Source organism: Syngnathus scovelli, chromosome 22 (assembly GCF_024217435.2).
Source record: "Syngnathus scovelli strain Florida chromosome 22, RoL_Ssco_1.2, whole genome shotgun sequence".
In the NCBI taxonomy this organism is placed as follows: domain Eukaryota; kingdom Metazoa; phylum Chordata; class Actinopteri; order Syngnathiformes; family Syngnathidae; genus Syngnathus; species Syngnathus scovelli.
Window position 1 is genome coordinate 5,240,615 of NC_090868.1, and position 16,061 is coordinate 5,256,675.

The following is a 16,061-nucleotide window of genomic DNA, read 5'->3' on the forward strand; positions in this document are numbered from 1 at the left end:
ACATCGCCAATACAGTCAAAATGAGTTTCCTCTGCAGGGTGTCTGGGTTCTTTGGTTATCTGAGAAGGGCTCAGAGTAGAACCATAAATGAGGTGGTTTGGACATCTGTTTAGGATGCCTACTGGACGCCTCCCTGGTGAAACCCACTGGGAGGAGGCCCCTGAGAAGAACCAGGACACATTAGAGAGAAAGTCTCTCAGGTGGTCTGGGAACATCTCGGAATCCCTGGGAAAAACTGGATGAAGTGGCTGGGGAGAGGTATTCTTGGCTTCTCTGCTCAGGTTGCTGCCTCCGCAACTCAACAATGCATGGACGGATGTATGGCCCCAATGTACTGCGATGTCCCTTGACTATACTTTTTTAATTCCGTTTAAGATGCTCAAGAAGTATTGCTCTAACTTCAATTAACTACATCCTATTAAGTCTTCGTAAACTGCCACTTTAAACGAGCATCAGAAAAGCCCCGTCAGCTATCATCAACATACCATCAGGCTTATCACTCAGCTGCATCATCAACATGAGTTAATGGGCTTCACTAATGCTGCCCCTGATTGAAAGCCGCTGGTTACAATGTGGCTTGCATATAATTCAATATAAGGCACAGAATTGCGATGAGTATGTTCATTTCGGATAGCGCTGGCTTGAAAGTCTTGGAATAAGTGAGTGGGGACTTACTTGAACTTGGCATTCACTTGGTCAGCGGCTTTGTGGTAGTTCTCAGTGGTGACCTTGTAGGACTGAGCACTCTGTAGACAAAAATAAACAGGCTCAAGAGTCTAAATTATTTTTTGAAAATGTGCTTTGTACAAAACCATGCAAGGCTACTTTTCAGGTAAAAGCAATCAGAGTAATATGAAACACTTTAATGGTATCCCCGTCATTTGTGGGGGGAAAAAAAATGACTGTGAGGAGAGGGCTATTACCAGCTGGAAAAACAACAAGCGGCAAGCATGGAAGGTCAGAGGGTTGCTAGTCAACAGTGCACAAACACCGGGTCAAAATCCCCCGCTGGAGGGGACGTCGTAAATGAAGCCATCGCGTGGCCACTCCATCTGAATGACTTCTTTAAACACGGCGATATAAATTCACTGCGACAACATTTAAACTGCTCAAAGGAAGTCTTGCTTTGGCTGGATGTTGTGCACATTTATGATGGAGTAGTCAGGAGGTTGTAAAGTGCAAGGGATGCCATGATGGAGTGGACGCAGTACACATTTTACACAAAATAATTTTGATTTGGTGAAATGTCCGAGTTACTGTATTTAACAGGTATATGGATGAATAGCTGGATGGCTAGATAAGTTGTATCTGCACGAGCTTAACCTTCTCATAAAGGAAGACATTTGTCATCATTCCGGAAAGATCAATAGGAATGAGCTGCACTGCTAAAAAAAGGATCAATAATCGTGTTGGAGAGCCAACGCGAGATGGGACATGACAACTGTGAAAAACGGTCCGACATTAATGGGACACCTGTAGTAAATAATTTTAAAAAATGACGGCCATTTTGTGACATCGATATGTAAATTGTATTTCACATAACCTTTGTATGTGCTTGACATGGGAGTAAGATTTGAATTGGGTCATTGTTTATCATTAGGTCAAATGAATGACTGCTTGTTCATTAATTAGTCAAAACTCAATCTAGAATTGATGAATGGTTGCATTTGAGAATTTAAAACACAAATTGGGTTGTTTTTAATCCAACAGGGAGTAAAAGGAATACAGAATCTGCCGCTGTTCCCGTATAAATGTAAATACAAGACAATGTCACGGTTCTCTAGTTTTGTATTTGATGGCTGAGAACTAAAACTAATGAAAGTTAGAAAGCTAACTTGTAAGCTCATGCTGTATCTGTGCCCTCTTGGCCTTGAACAGAGTGCTTTTCATTTTATACAAAGAAACTGTCAAGAGCACGGGAAAAGGAATTTGGAAATAGCTTTTTTTTTTAAGTTTTCAGATAAAAAAGCAGATTTTTCAAGCGCTCCCTTAAGTTGAAAGAAAGAAAGTATCCTCCAATCTCCGCAGTGCTGAAGTTGAACCGTCGGTAGCTCGGTAGAGACCGAATCATAAATTCCAAGTAGTAATACCTGCCTAAATGGCAGGGTTGGCACTAATCAGTGGACTAATCCATCCGGGAAGACAAAAGGCCTCCAGCGACAGTGATTGGCACTTTCAATATATAAATAATATATGCACCGTCACGTGCATACCATCACACGCAACTGTCATACTCCAGCTTCAAGACATTGATGCACAAAATCAGAAAAGCACAATTTGAGTCTCAAATTGTTCAGCAACTGATTGATGAGCCAAGAGGGACCATTTTGGATGACAAAGGATAATGAGTATTTTCCCTTTAAACGAGCAAATGAAATATTACTAATACCGTATTTTTATACGGCACACTTAATGTCCTTATTTTTTTTCCAAAATCAATAGTGTGCCATAATCAGTAGCACTTTATGTAAATTACATTGATTAAAGTTGGATTTATTTGGTGTGCTGGTTTGTTTCTGGGTAATGTACCTTATAACCCAGCGCTGGTTAAGTGGGCATATTATTTGCATAACAATTGACTGAAAAATACATTTTCAGAGTAATTGTCTGCCTTGTATAAGGAAATTTCGCAAAATTAAACACTAAGACTGTGCCTTATAATCCGGTGCGCCTTATCGTCAAAAAAACACGGTAAAGAAATCAGAAACGCAATGATCAATGATCAATGATCATCGACCATTTTAAATCAGTTAGTGGTTAATTGGGCATATTATTTCCACGACTGACTGAAAAGTAGCTTCAGGTGAATATCTATTTTCTACAACCAGTGACAACATCATACCAAGCTGGAATTTCGTCACTGGATAAACAAAACCTCGGCCTGCGTTTACCCTGCAAACAAATCAATTGCTATCAACTCAGCATTCAATGACAGTTTTTTGGTTAGGCTGGGGTGTGACAGGGTGTCGGAAGACAAATTAAGTCATTACCGCTAATGCACTGCGGCGATATGGAAAAGATAGGAGCTGCATTAAAATAAACATGCAAACATCCTTTAGCTTAATTGGACATTTTTAATGAATGGGAGCAAATAGCGGCAGGTGCTAATGGCTTCTTCTTGGGGCTTATCTGCAGCTAAGCAGGAACCACAACATGCACCACAGAGCATTTCTGCAAAGGCGAACTGAGGGATGCAACTTCCTTTTGCTAAAAATGATTTTTCAGACGTGATTCATAAGGACAATATCACCTGAGAAATCTGAAGATAACCATTATTTTTCAAAACACTTTATCTTTTCACTAGTGACTAATGCCACCGTCACCGTCCTCCTTGGGAAGGCGAAAATAAATCAAATTTCATCAATACACCAAGCTAGCAAAGATGAAGAAAATACCGTGTGGGGGGGGGGAAGATGGAATTAACGTGCTGCGTGGGAGGGAAAATGCTGATAAGAGAAAGTCCAGAGAGAGACAGATGCGCCGGAAAAGAAAGAAAACATAAGGCGGTTGATTGTTAAATATGAGATTGTTTTACAGCGGGCAGGTATTGAGTGAAGATGTAATAAATATATAGATATTGTTTTCAGAGGCTATTTGCTCGCTGCAGGCCCAATGAGAAGCAGCAGCGGAGGCATCAGGCTGAGCTGCCTGCAAGCGCGCTGATGGCCTGTCACTGGGAGCTCCTCTGATGAATGGCCATGTTGGATTGGAACAGACGTGCAATATATATCAGGCTTATATTCTCTCTCTCTGTTTCGCAGTGTTCCTCTGCTACTTTTCCGTGAAAGTGAAATATGTTGAGAGCAGCCTGAGGTAAAAAGACGAGAGGGCATAGAAACGGCGAGGGGAGATACTGCCGAGGAGTTTCAAAATCTCATTTGCTGCGGAAAAAAAAAAAAAATGCAGCTTCTAAGCAAAACTGGACTTTGGAGAGATGCATCAGATACGAACTTTTCTCCAAACTCTCTTTTTTTGATTATTCTACCTTTCCAGCCTCGCTCTGGCGTGCAAAGGTGATCTGTTGACACTCTGATCGGCACGTTATTGATCAAAGGACAAGGTAGCTGATGAATGGTCGCCACGTGGAGTCGATAATGCCTCCCTGCTTGTTGAAACTCATCTTTTCAACCATCTTCCATCGAGTGCTTTTTCTTTTTTTTAAATCACGTTTTTAAGAAGATAAGAATAAAGAGCTCTGGGGTCATTATCACTATTAGGTGTCCTCATCTGAATCATCAAGAGGATGTAGCAGAATAATGATTTAAAAGCTGCATTTAAAATCCGTGCCATTATCACAGTATGGATTATTTCCAGTGGCATCATTTATATTAAAATATTTCCCTTTCTTGTATCATAAAAAACCTGTTAATCCAGAAGATTGAATTTAAATTAATGAAAAGCCCAAAAAAGAGATTTATCATTTTTTTCCTTTTCATGTACGGTACCGTATTTTTTGGACTATAAGGCACTCTTAAAATCCTTTAATTTTCTCAAAAATTGACAGAGTGCCTTACAATCAGGTGTGCCTTGTATATGGATGTCAAAGTTCAATAACGTTTGACTAAATTTTCAAAAATAGACCTGCTAATTGTGACTGTGCCTTATATTCCGGTGCACCGTATAGCCCAAAACATACGATGTGTCTAATAAGTAGTGAAATGATACTAAATTTCATTGCCCAGTATATTAAATAAATATGACATTGAAAGGAAAAACAAAACTTTTTGAGGGTGAAATGAGGAAAATGAAACTGTGCAATGTTGACCTTCTTCCATGAAGGTGAAACGTGATCATATCAACAGGGCATTTTATTGTGGGATTTGAAAGCAGCACGAGTGTGCGGGCGTCTCATTGTTGACCCTGCACTTTGACTTGCAGGTCTTTTAGCTTCCCCGCGTGAACCTGCCATTTGCACAACGTGATAGAACCTTGTACACGTTCGTGGAGGATTTAGTTTGGGGGGGGGCGGTGTCAATTTTCATGGACAAGAGAAAACCATTTTCACCCTTTGTCCTTGAGGCAGAGGTGTGGAGAAGGGATAGTGGGGGAAAAAAAATCTTGAGGTTGCTTCAGGTTGGTTATTAGGTGTCCCCAAAAATACGACAAATGCGGTTAAAATATTTTTTTTTGGTCCATTTTCAGCCCGATGCAAACTCACCATCTCCTCCAACCGAGCCACCTGCTCCTTGTAGAAGGCTTCCTGCTTGCTTAGGTCGGCCTCTTTAGCCGCCAGCTGCTTGGCCTGCACACACACAAAAACATGTTCTAAAAAGATGAATAAACGTGTGTTTGAGACTGAAACTTAATGACATAGTTTCTTTTTAAGCTTGTTCTTTTTCACATTTTCTAGATGTTCTTTACAACTTCAGGGACATATGATATAAAAACGATAATATTAATCATCGGTATGAACGGGTATTACTGTCGTATACGTTTACTATGCTGAACGTACGTCTGATAGTATAAAGGACAAAAAAAAAACGGAATATCTCGAACAGTGGAGATGAAAAATAAATGTCATTTAGGTGAAGGTTACAGATTTGAATCGGAACGGTTTGAAAAGGAGTGTGAAATGTTGGCATCTGATTGATGGTGGATTGGGAACCTTTAGTTCACTTGCATTTTGAATGGCACTCAAAAACATGACGTTATGAGTTTCAATTAACATTCAAAATGATAGAAAAGGAGAATTTTGCAGAATTTTGAGATACAAGTTTAGCTTTAACAGAATGAACAGAGTACATTGACGCATCTTTTGAAGTCACAGCAGTGGGCTTCAAGGCTTCAGCTGAAATGTGTATGCCATTGACGTACTACGGCTGACAAAACAAAGTAGAAAAAGAAATCCTTCACTCTAACATGAAAAACACTTTTATTGGAAATTGTTGAAGACTTACCCCAAGTTCAATCTCCTGATTAAGGAAGCAAAGAAAACAAGGGAGCAAAGAGGAAAATTCATATCTTATATAACCATCAACATTGAGAGGTTTACTATTCATACTTGAGCCTTTAAAATCTCCAACAAAAGTTTTTTTTTGCCGCACAATCTATACATTTGTACTTTATATAAGCTAGACCTTTCTTCATGTGTATGCATTAATGTCATATACCGACACACTGCAAAGGACTGTTCTGGAGGATAACAGCAATGCAAATGAGGCCTTGAAGCCAGCGCTTTTGTTTGAAGGAGACCGAGATAATGACGGAAGTACACCTAATGAAAAAAAAATGCATTAGCCCATCCAATTTCACCGTGCGCCGATAAGCATCTGTGTTCAAATACTCCATTCACTTGCGGATGGAGCTGCATTCGTTATGATTCTGATGATGTCACCGAGAGGCTGAACTGTTACCGGACTACAAAACTGACACACACGTGCGATTGATTTGTTAGTGTGGTCATGTACGGAACATTCTAGTGCACGTTTCAATGGGTTTTCGTTGTAAAGTCTCTCAAAATATGAAATGTTTGATCCCCCCCCCTGAGCGTCGCCCACCACAACAAAACGACGTTGGTGAATGACAATTAAAATGACTTTTATTGACGGATAAAAATTAGAACCAGAAATGACCATTTGAGTCGCAAAAGAGCTGTCAAAATTAATCGATTAATCGACAGGTAACTGTTTATCAAATTAATCAACAACTATTTTAATAATCGTGTAATCGTTTAAAGCCATTTTTCACGTTAGAATGGCGCAAACCCTCTAAGATCAGCCTCTTAACAGGTATTATTTCATTTTTGTATTAATTCGTCAAAACAGATTAGCTTTTGTGTTTGATTTGCAAAACTCTAAAACAATAACCGCACCAAAAACTGAATCAGTTTTAAAAAAGTTGATGAGTATCTTAATCCCTGTTGTGTGGTATTGTTTAACTGTTATTTACTTGTTTTTATCATTAACAATACCAGATAAACTTCGTGCAAAAGTAAATGTCACCCCATTGTTCTATTCATCGATTGAATAATCGGTTTTAAAAATACTCAATAGTGACAGCCCTATGTCGCAATTATTTTTGTTTATATCAAGATATTCCAATTGATCACAATTAGCATATATAAGTGAATAATTGAACTCAACTGTACGGCCAGGTGGAAACTTCAATTCTCAGAACCAAATTCCAAAAAAAACATGGCTGAACAAGTCGAACAAGTGGGAGGGTTTGTGAGGAGTCACACGCGTGCTGAAGCTCAATGCTGAGCCTGAAGACGTCCGGCTTTGCAGACAAAAGATGCACTCAGACGGCGGGACACAAACAGAACCTCAGACATTGATCCGAAGCGCACACACATAGATCCACACTGCAGCTAGAGCAGCTGTACCCACAGAGGCTGGGCGGGCAGGCGGAGATAAATGTGTGCTGAAGGCGAGACTTAAGGTGCCATTAAAGGAGGAGCGGTTGTGATAGAAAATGAGCACCCTGGGGTTTTTCTTGCGCGCGCATTAAATCTGCTGGCGGGCATGTCGGCCCGCCTCCTTGACGACACATTCAGACCCCGACGTCCACACTATGTCAGGATTACTTCCGAGTGATCGCTCCCTTTCAGCGGACTTTAAAAGATAATCTAATCACGCTAAAGGCCAAACAATAGCACCGAGCTAACCACTGCCCATACACCTTTTGTCCCTGTAACGAAGAGGCGGCTGCGGCTTGAGGACGAGTTGAGGGAGGGAAAAAAACAAGACGAGGGAAAAGATGAGACGAGCAGAAGTTGTGGAAGTCAATTTTGTTGGTATGGGAAGCGACAGATTGAGAATAATAAAAGGTGATTCTGAAAGAAGGAAGAAGCCCTTGTTTTATTCCACTTTGAGCCCGGACGCAATTTGAAAGAAAGGTTTGGAGAGGAAGAAAGAAATCTGCAAAGACACATGAGTGGCATTTACCGAGAAACAGGACTGAAGCATTTATACTTACCACCACCGAAGAGAAACTTTTATACCTCCCTAAACTTGTGGCCACCCTCTCCTGGGTTCCTATTAGGTGTCGTAGCACATTGGCCCAGGGTGACAAGGCGATGGAACTGCGACCACGGTGGTCAGATTAAACGGATCATTTAGGCGAGGTGAATGCCTCTGTGAATATCAATTAGCCAGCCGTTGAATAATTAAGGACAATCGTGTTTTTTAATTAGCCGAGTGCCGCAGTTTGAGCTGTGGACCAAGGTGGTGGAGGATGGCAGAATGATGAACACAGTTGAATAGTGCAGTGTCAGGCACCTGCTGTTCCCCTATGGATTTTTTCCCCCTCGTTCCTTGGTGTTCTCTAACGGAAGGAAAAATCTCCGGATCACCAATAACTGGACTGGTAATTTGTATGTCAACTTCAAGACTAGATTCAAAGTCTGTATGTGATGGTCATTTCACACCTCAGTGATAAAACCGTCTGTGTTGTAATATTATGGCATGACTTAAAAGTTACAGTGAGTGCTCACTCAATGAAAATAATCTTACAAAGGTGGCAAGATCGATAGGGCACAAATCAAATCTCACCGTATTAACTAACAGCTCATCCATAACCTTGGTGTATTTTGCCTCGCCTCCCTCCTGTCCGACTCAGCCTTGTCAGGAGTAACATCACAATCAATGCTCCCTTCACGCCGTCCACGCCAGCGCTGCAGATCGGTGAGGTCACGGTTGCTCTCATCTATCACAGAGCTTTGCGACAATGTGATAGCAAAGCTGCGGGCTTGGGGGTGTCCAGTGGGCTCCAACAAGCAGGGGTAGTGTGAGGGAGTGGGGGTGGAGGTCAAAGGGCAGTGCAATGTGACTGTGCTTTGGTGTTAATTGGCATGGTTGAGGTGTAGCTGGCACAGGAGACGCGGGAAGGGTGGAAAAAGTATCGGCCGGGATGCGAATAGAATAATAACGATGATAGATGAAAAAAGAACTGGCATTTTAATGTCGGTTGGAAAAGTATTTGGTATTTCTATTTAATTGTCTATTAAGGTGCATATAAACTCCTGAAACAAGCAAGGAGGACTGTGGCAAATGAAGCCATCACCTCAGACTTCAGACAGAATGACACCCCCTCGGGATCTATTTGCGCGGTGAGTGACGATCCAACGACCCCAACGGGTCAGAAGGGTGACTTGCCCGGGACAGGGACCAAAAGTCCAACGCAAAGGTCAAGGTGCAAAAGACGTAGGTGGTTCACGTTGGCGTCTCACTGAATGCATTAAAATGAAGTGTCCTAGCGGAATTCGGACCTCATTGACTTTGAACACGGGTCAAACCGACGATTAATAATCCTGAGACAGCTTGCTCACGCTCGCCTCTGAATTCGTTGAGGTTTTAAAAATATGCTCATATTTGAGGGGGAAAGCATGAACAGTTGGATTTATGGTAATGAATAATCGCATCAGAGATAACTCGGGCTGCTTCCTCTAAGGATATTTTCAGGGAAAGCAGAGAGAGCATCTAGGGAAATGATCCTCCGGTGAAAAATAAATGGCTTGTGAGCGCACAAAGCTTAAAATCCTGGTAGAAACATGAAAAATCAATTTCCTTTCTACTCCCTGACACTTCAAGCCTCCCGGCCTTTGTTGAAGATCCCGACCGTGCCTGCTGCACCGGCGTCTGCTTTGCTGAGAAACGACGACATCTGCCGGACCCACGGATTGATTAATTGGCCGACCAGGCGCCTGCAGTGTAAACCGATTGATTGATCATCCCGAGGTTGGAGCCTTTGCCTTTGTCGCAAGCCCAGGGGAGCGCAACCTCTGGAGGTTCCTACTCATCTGTCATGTCCAACACGCACGAATGAGATACGAAAGGCTGAACCTTCATTACCAAGACATGGGGGGGCATATGTAAGACGATTTCAGGTAAGACACATGGAGCATGGGGCAAATCAAGAGCGCAACAGGAACAAGGTGGAAAAGATGGAAACAGGTTTCCAAGAAAATTGTTTTCTCTGACATGTGTAAGGGAATACAGGTGGCAGAAATATCCCGTGTTTGCATTCAGTCAGAGTTGGAAAAATCCTCCTCAGAGCTTTGGCAGAGGACAAACCTAAGAACCTGTAATTGGAGGTACATCTACTTGGCTTTGGAAAACAAAGCCAACCCCGGGGGGACCAAAGTGAATGGAACAGACGTGTTGCCGGACATATGTGCCTTGCCTGTCTTGTACATGAAGCCCACCTCGGTATGTTTGTAGCCTTGTGTGATCAGGATTCAATGGACATTTTTGCAGTCTTTTCATGAATATTCATTGCACGCAGCAGCAGGTGGTACTTGTGGTCTGATGAAACTGGGCTGGGGGCTCACGATCCACCCCAGCATCTGTCCATCAAGTCCATGTCAACACTTTCAGGGTCACCTCTAACCTGCCTGCCGCTGAATACTTTCCAGAATAACTGCTTATCGAGTCACTGCTGGACTTTATTTATTCCCCTTTGTTCAAAGTCTTAGATTGGTTTGTTTCCTAATTGAAGGTTGTTTTCAAAACGGCTTGTTAGATCAATATCTTTATTTTGTCTGCTCTTTCCAGGCGCCTCTATTTATTCCCCAATCTTCCCTGCACGTACATCACCCAGAATTTTTTAGCTCTTCACAAGCTCCCCGACGCTACTCTGTCTTTGTTCTGTGTGTGTCAAAGTTTTCCCAACCGTTCAATCAAAATCTACGCCGCGAGCGCCATTAGTTGCGCCAAACATTCACTTCCCGCTAACTGATACAGCTCTCCTGTCAGAACCAAGAGAGGTGGAAAGCAGTGAACTATTCATAAATGAAAGAGCTAGGAGGTTCTCGCATAAATACAAAAAAATCCAAATGCACACACAAAGTTCAACTTTTTTTTTCAGGCATTCAAGAAGCAGATATGACATATAATGAGGTGAGCTTGAAAAGAGGCTCTGTCAAAAAATATGACGACTCTTCTCATCAACTGAGACCGACTGTTGTCCTGACACTATGTTCCAACCATCCATTCATCCACCAATCAATCACTAATATTTCACTGATGCCCACTCGCCGTGCCAATTAGCTGACGGGGTTAGTGTCTGAAGATCTTGCCAATTAGGGCTTTACCTCCCGCCTAACCCCAATACAGGCACGGTGTGTGGGCACCAAACCCTAGGCAGGGTGAAGTTCGGCTCCGCCAACTTGTAAGGAACGTCTGAGTGGACTCCGTCCAAGACGGAGCGTGGGAGAGAAAAACGAGTGTTGGAAAAAATAGACATACAAAAGATAACACAAAAGGTTTTTTTTCTACCCTTAATGTTCCCATCATCAGCGAAAGGAGGAAAAAAAAATTCTAAAGGATTTTTTTTAATACCACCAAGGGGCACCAATTCAAAACCCAGCAAGTCTACTTTAATACCGGGGAAATTAAATTGTCAGCATGTTATCAGCCCGGTCCAGTCGTCTGTGTCTGAAACGCGACAGCAAGAAACATGGAGATGCAAGGAAAGACGGGCGGGAAGGAAGTCCATCAATTGGAGACTACAATCTGTCGGGTAGGGTGGGATTTTGCGACCAACACTTGATCTAGTGGGGGAAAAAAAGTTTATAACGTGATAGTGATCAACCCAATTATTCATCCTTAATAGTTATGGGTTCACCTCATTGTGATCCAATGTCAAAAGTGTGTTGATTTTCCAGGAACCTGATATTAAAGCCCCTCTTAAATGTGGGATACATTTTGACGATTGCAAAGCGTTAAGAGTGGACATTTTGGACTAGCGCAGGTCGACTGAGCCGATGTTAAGAGCGTGAAAGATTGATGACTTTGGCTTTGATTGAAAATTCTGCCTTAAGGTTAGAGCCTGTGTGTGACCAATGATGGATTGGCCATTGGACCAGTTTGGCTCAGCAAGGGCCTGATTCGTTGAAAATCAAAAAGGTAGGGCATGATGGAGGGTCCATGATTTAATTAACAATGAAATGTGAAGAACAGAATACATAAATACTCCATGTTAATGTTTAGGTGCAACATTATTTATGATTTTGAGAAGCAACGCTTGGGGTTTATTTGTGTATCTGCCAATTAACGTCTGTGCGTGAGTGGCAGAACACGTGTGAACCTTGACACGGAACTCGCCGAAACAACAGAACGGCGGGAAGCCGACAGGAGTGACTGACAAGCCGCAACCCTGCCTGCGCTCCTGTGACGTTTCAATTACGAGGAGCCGGACTCGCTGGTTGGAAGGAGTCGACTTGTCAGGGAGGAAGGGGAGTGACTGGTGGTGGCAGGCAAGGCCTTGAGGACATGCACTACCACCGAATGTACCACCCAAACTAGTTTTCTCGGTCTAATGCACATTGGGGCAAGTCAATACTTCCAACTTTGTAAGTCTTCTTTTGCAGCAGGCCAATTCCATATCGTTTTCCGTTCCTCTGAGTGGAACGTTCTCCATAAACATGTTTTTTTTTTTAGCCGCCTAACAGGCGTGGTACAAATCAGGTGCAATGAGATCCTGAATCAATGAGCTGAATTTAAATCCGACACGCCGTTTGAACTCTTGCCGGCACGGCAGCGCTCCAGCATGCCTACAATTGTAATTGGCTCGGGCGGCGGCTGCAGAGGTTATGGCTATTATAGGTGAGCGTGGGGAGGCATAACTGTTCACATCATGGCTCTTATTGTGCGTGAAGTAGAGAAACGAATGCATGTGGTTGCAGGGGCTCGTCGTGACCTGTATCTTAATGAGTTTGGCGGTGAAGGGGAGTAATCGATAGCACAGTCGAGAGCAACTACGACCGATGACAAATGTTTTCTGCCGCAATGAATGTGGAGAACGGGCCAATTCACATTCAATTAAAAAACACACGGAAATACAGTCAGGTGTGCAATAAAAACACCTGATTAAATATTGAACCGCTTTTAAAGGAAGCAAGATTTACACGTCTTTCTGATTGACATAGAAATGCTTTCTCATCAAGAAATTGAGAAAATCTATGAACCCCAAACACTAAATGGGCATCGGAATGTTTACAAGGAAAACCGCAAGGCCGTGACATCAGAGAGCAAGGCACGACCTGTCCATTTCCGAATATTACCGAGTACTCACATAGAGCTGAGTGCGGCGTTTTTCTTCTTCGGTGGCGATCCGTTCCCTGATGAGCACCTGTTGAATGTTCTCTTCGGCCATGGCGCGTTCCGCCGACAGAATGCGAGACACCTCGTCCTCCACGTGGCGCTTGGCCTCGGCCTGAGCTTGGGCTGATGCGCGGGACTTCTCGACCTCCAGCCTGTGGACGATTGATGACGAATTTGTTTTTCCATTCCAAAAGGGATGTTTTAGCAACCAAGTTCTTCAAGTGCAGTGAAATGTTTGCGGTTACGTCAGCAAAATGATTTTAAAAAAGGTCACAAATGCAGTTAGGGATCTGATTCACCCTGATAGTCACTTTCAAAATACATCAGGAAAAAACCAATGTTCAAAAATCCACATGAGTCTCCGAGTTTTGAAATGAATTTGTACTGTTTCCAAATCATTTGCACTCAAGTGTGCTTGTCAATATTGAGCGACTGGAAAACGCTGTTGCCTCCACAGCAGCATTAAGCTCCGTGCAGACACAAGACCACCATTTGAACCTTCGTCACTGAGCTCTCTTAGTTACCTAGCAACACGCTCCCTGTGCAGCGACAGTGCGCTTGATTAGAAAACAGGAGGAACGTCCCTGAAAACCTCTGAACAGCCTCCTCTGCTAGGAATCAAGTGGTGAGGTAAAATAAACACAAAAAAGACAAAAGCAAGTGCCTGGGCGAATTATAACAGAGTGAAAAGAAAAGTCGGCGAAGATCCCAATAAACTTCAAGTCGAATCCTGAGAGATTGCAGACAGGTGAAAACTGACTTGTCTGAAAAATAGTTTCTAAAGAGTTTTGTTGAGAATGCGAGTAAAAACTGAAAACTTATGGTTTGGTTGTGTTGATGTGAGAAAGCTGCTATATAGTCGCATCAATTTTTATTCTAAACAAATTAACAAATAAACACCGACATATAGATTAAAACACAAAATTAGGAAGGAGCCAGATGGACACTGAGGGCTCAGTGATAACAAGACACACAATTTGCATGATGACGACATATAGGTCAGGTCGGATGACTTCGTGTGTCCCTCGACCAGACAAAATGTCAGAGTGCGTTCCGAACAGAAGGTGATGGGAGCCTCCCAAAATAACGCCGAGAGGAAGACAGAAAGAAGTGAATAGCGGCGACTTGACATGTTTGGCCCTGGAGGAAGCCCGGCAAAGACTGAGTGAGGAGTTGGAGAGAGAGAGATGGAGGGAGGCCAGCCATGTCCACTCCTACAGTCCACTGGGCCGCACACGTCAGCACACTCCATCCATCATAGGGTTCAGACTCCCACTCACTCACACAAACATCAACACACACTCACATACACACACAGGGGACAGTTCCTAATAGCCTTTTACATTCACCATTTCCCCCACAATCAAAGCTGGCTTTACTTGAAAAGTTGGAAAAAAAAATGTCATGCACCCCTGCAATCATTGATAAATCTTTGGCATAAATAGACCAAACCATGTTGGAAATAAATGGAATAAAGAAAGCTTGGCAAAAGCAAAGTGTGTTTTCTCACACTTTCTCACAAGTGCTAAGCCAAGCAAAGACCGCTATCACTAGCTGGATGCTATCAGTCTGCCTTGCCTCTATTGCTTCCCAGCCATTATTGCACTCTCCCGGGGATATTGGACACATTTTTCATTTGGCTGTACAGGATTGACACCAGGTGGGGAAGAGAGAGGCGAGAAAGACGATGCTTCCTTCCAAAAAAAGGGGGGGCTATCGAAAAAACCTTCTATGTAATGGAATGATTTTGGAGGACATGGCTGATGTTTGCCCTTGGACTGGAAGTGTGCAAAATGAAGTGGGTGACACTTTATTTCCAGGAATTCAATCAGGAATGTATGTTCCAAGTGAACAGCTTGCTTGGCACAGTTTGTTCTTATGGGCTGAATGCATGCTGAGTTATGAATGTAAGCACTCAAGAGGGGGCAACACCAAACAGGAAGTCGTGTTTCCATGGCGTCTAGTTCTCAGGGAGTTTGGTGAGATACTAGTTGGTGGTTCAAGCCGATTGGTGTCCAAGCTCAGGATGATGGAATACTTCGATACTCATTGTTGTCATAAACAAGGGTCCAAGCGATGAGTTTTAGGATTGGCTCTGAGGGAGTTGGATAGAGAACAAGGAGGCTAAGAATTGTTTAGAGCGGTGGCAGCCAGGAGACTTTTTTATTTTTTTTATTTCCGACTATGCTACAACTCTCTAACCCTGCCTAAATCACTCTCGCTGGATTTTGGCCTGTTTTACTGTCGCTTCTCCTCAAGTGGATGTCATTGATTTTTGTGAACTGTGGGCCTGTTAAAACCTTTTGAGAGTCTTTTGTGATTAAAGGCTTTACTTGATTTGATTTCCTAGTTCGGTGCTTGGAAGTGAAGTGAAGCTTGACCTGATCATTTTTACAGACTACCATTCAACATGAGAGCAGACAAATTGTAAGAAAGACTCATAACAAATTGAAGATCTTTGAAATAGTTTTGGCTCCTCTTGTCGATCTTACACAAAGTATTTAAAATAAACATGCTAAACAACAAACTTATTACTTTGTATGGTCACTTTCAAATATTTTTAAGAATCGATTAGTCTCTCACTTATTCCATCAATTAATTGAATATTCGGAACAATTTTCATTTGGCATCAAAGTGCATTACAAAACAATTTTCCCCCATTTAGTAGGTATAGTTTAGTGATAAAAACAAGTAAATAACAATTAAAAAATAGCACGCAAGAGGGATTAACGTTATACTCTCCAAACCTTTTAAAACTGATTGAGTTTCTGGTGAGGTTATTGTTTTCCATAGTAAATAGCCGTCTTGTTTTGATTCAACACAAAAGATAATCTGTTTGTTTTTATGAATGAACAGTAATTGTGGTCAAGGGGCTGACATAAGAGGATTTCTACCATTCTAAGGCAAAAAGAAATGTCTCACTATTTGATTATTAAAATAGTCGCCGATTAAACGATTAATTTTCACAGTTCTATCTTCTATTTCTATCATATTTCTTCTGTCTTCCCAAATATGTAA

At 42.3% G+C, this 16,061-nt stretch overlaps 1 protein-coding gene across 4 annotated transcripts in view; it reads right to left on the reverse strand.

Moving 5' to 3' along the window:
* Window positions 1-16,061, reverse strand: part of chchd3a (coiled-coil-helix-coiled-coil-helix domain containing 3a) — a 38,439-nt gene that overhangs the window by 13,346 nt on the left and 9,032 nt on the right. For 3 of the 4 annotated variants that reach the window (XM_049761681.1, XM_049761684.2, XM_049761683.2), the window contains exons 5-8: window positions 13,015-13,195; window positions 5,898-5,912; window positions 5,159-5,242; window positions 676-746 (exon numbers count right to left, since the gene is read on the reverse strand). In XM_049761681.1, coding sequence (XP_049617638.1) covers window positions 676-746; window positions 5,159-5,242; window positions 5,898-5,912; window positions 13,015-13,195 — 351 coding nt within the window. The remainder of the gene's footprint in view (window positions 1-675; window positions 747-5,158; window positions 5,243-5,897; window positions 5,913-13,014; window positions 13,196-16,061) is intronic. The other variant, XM_049761682.2, reaches the window with a different exon arrangement.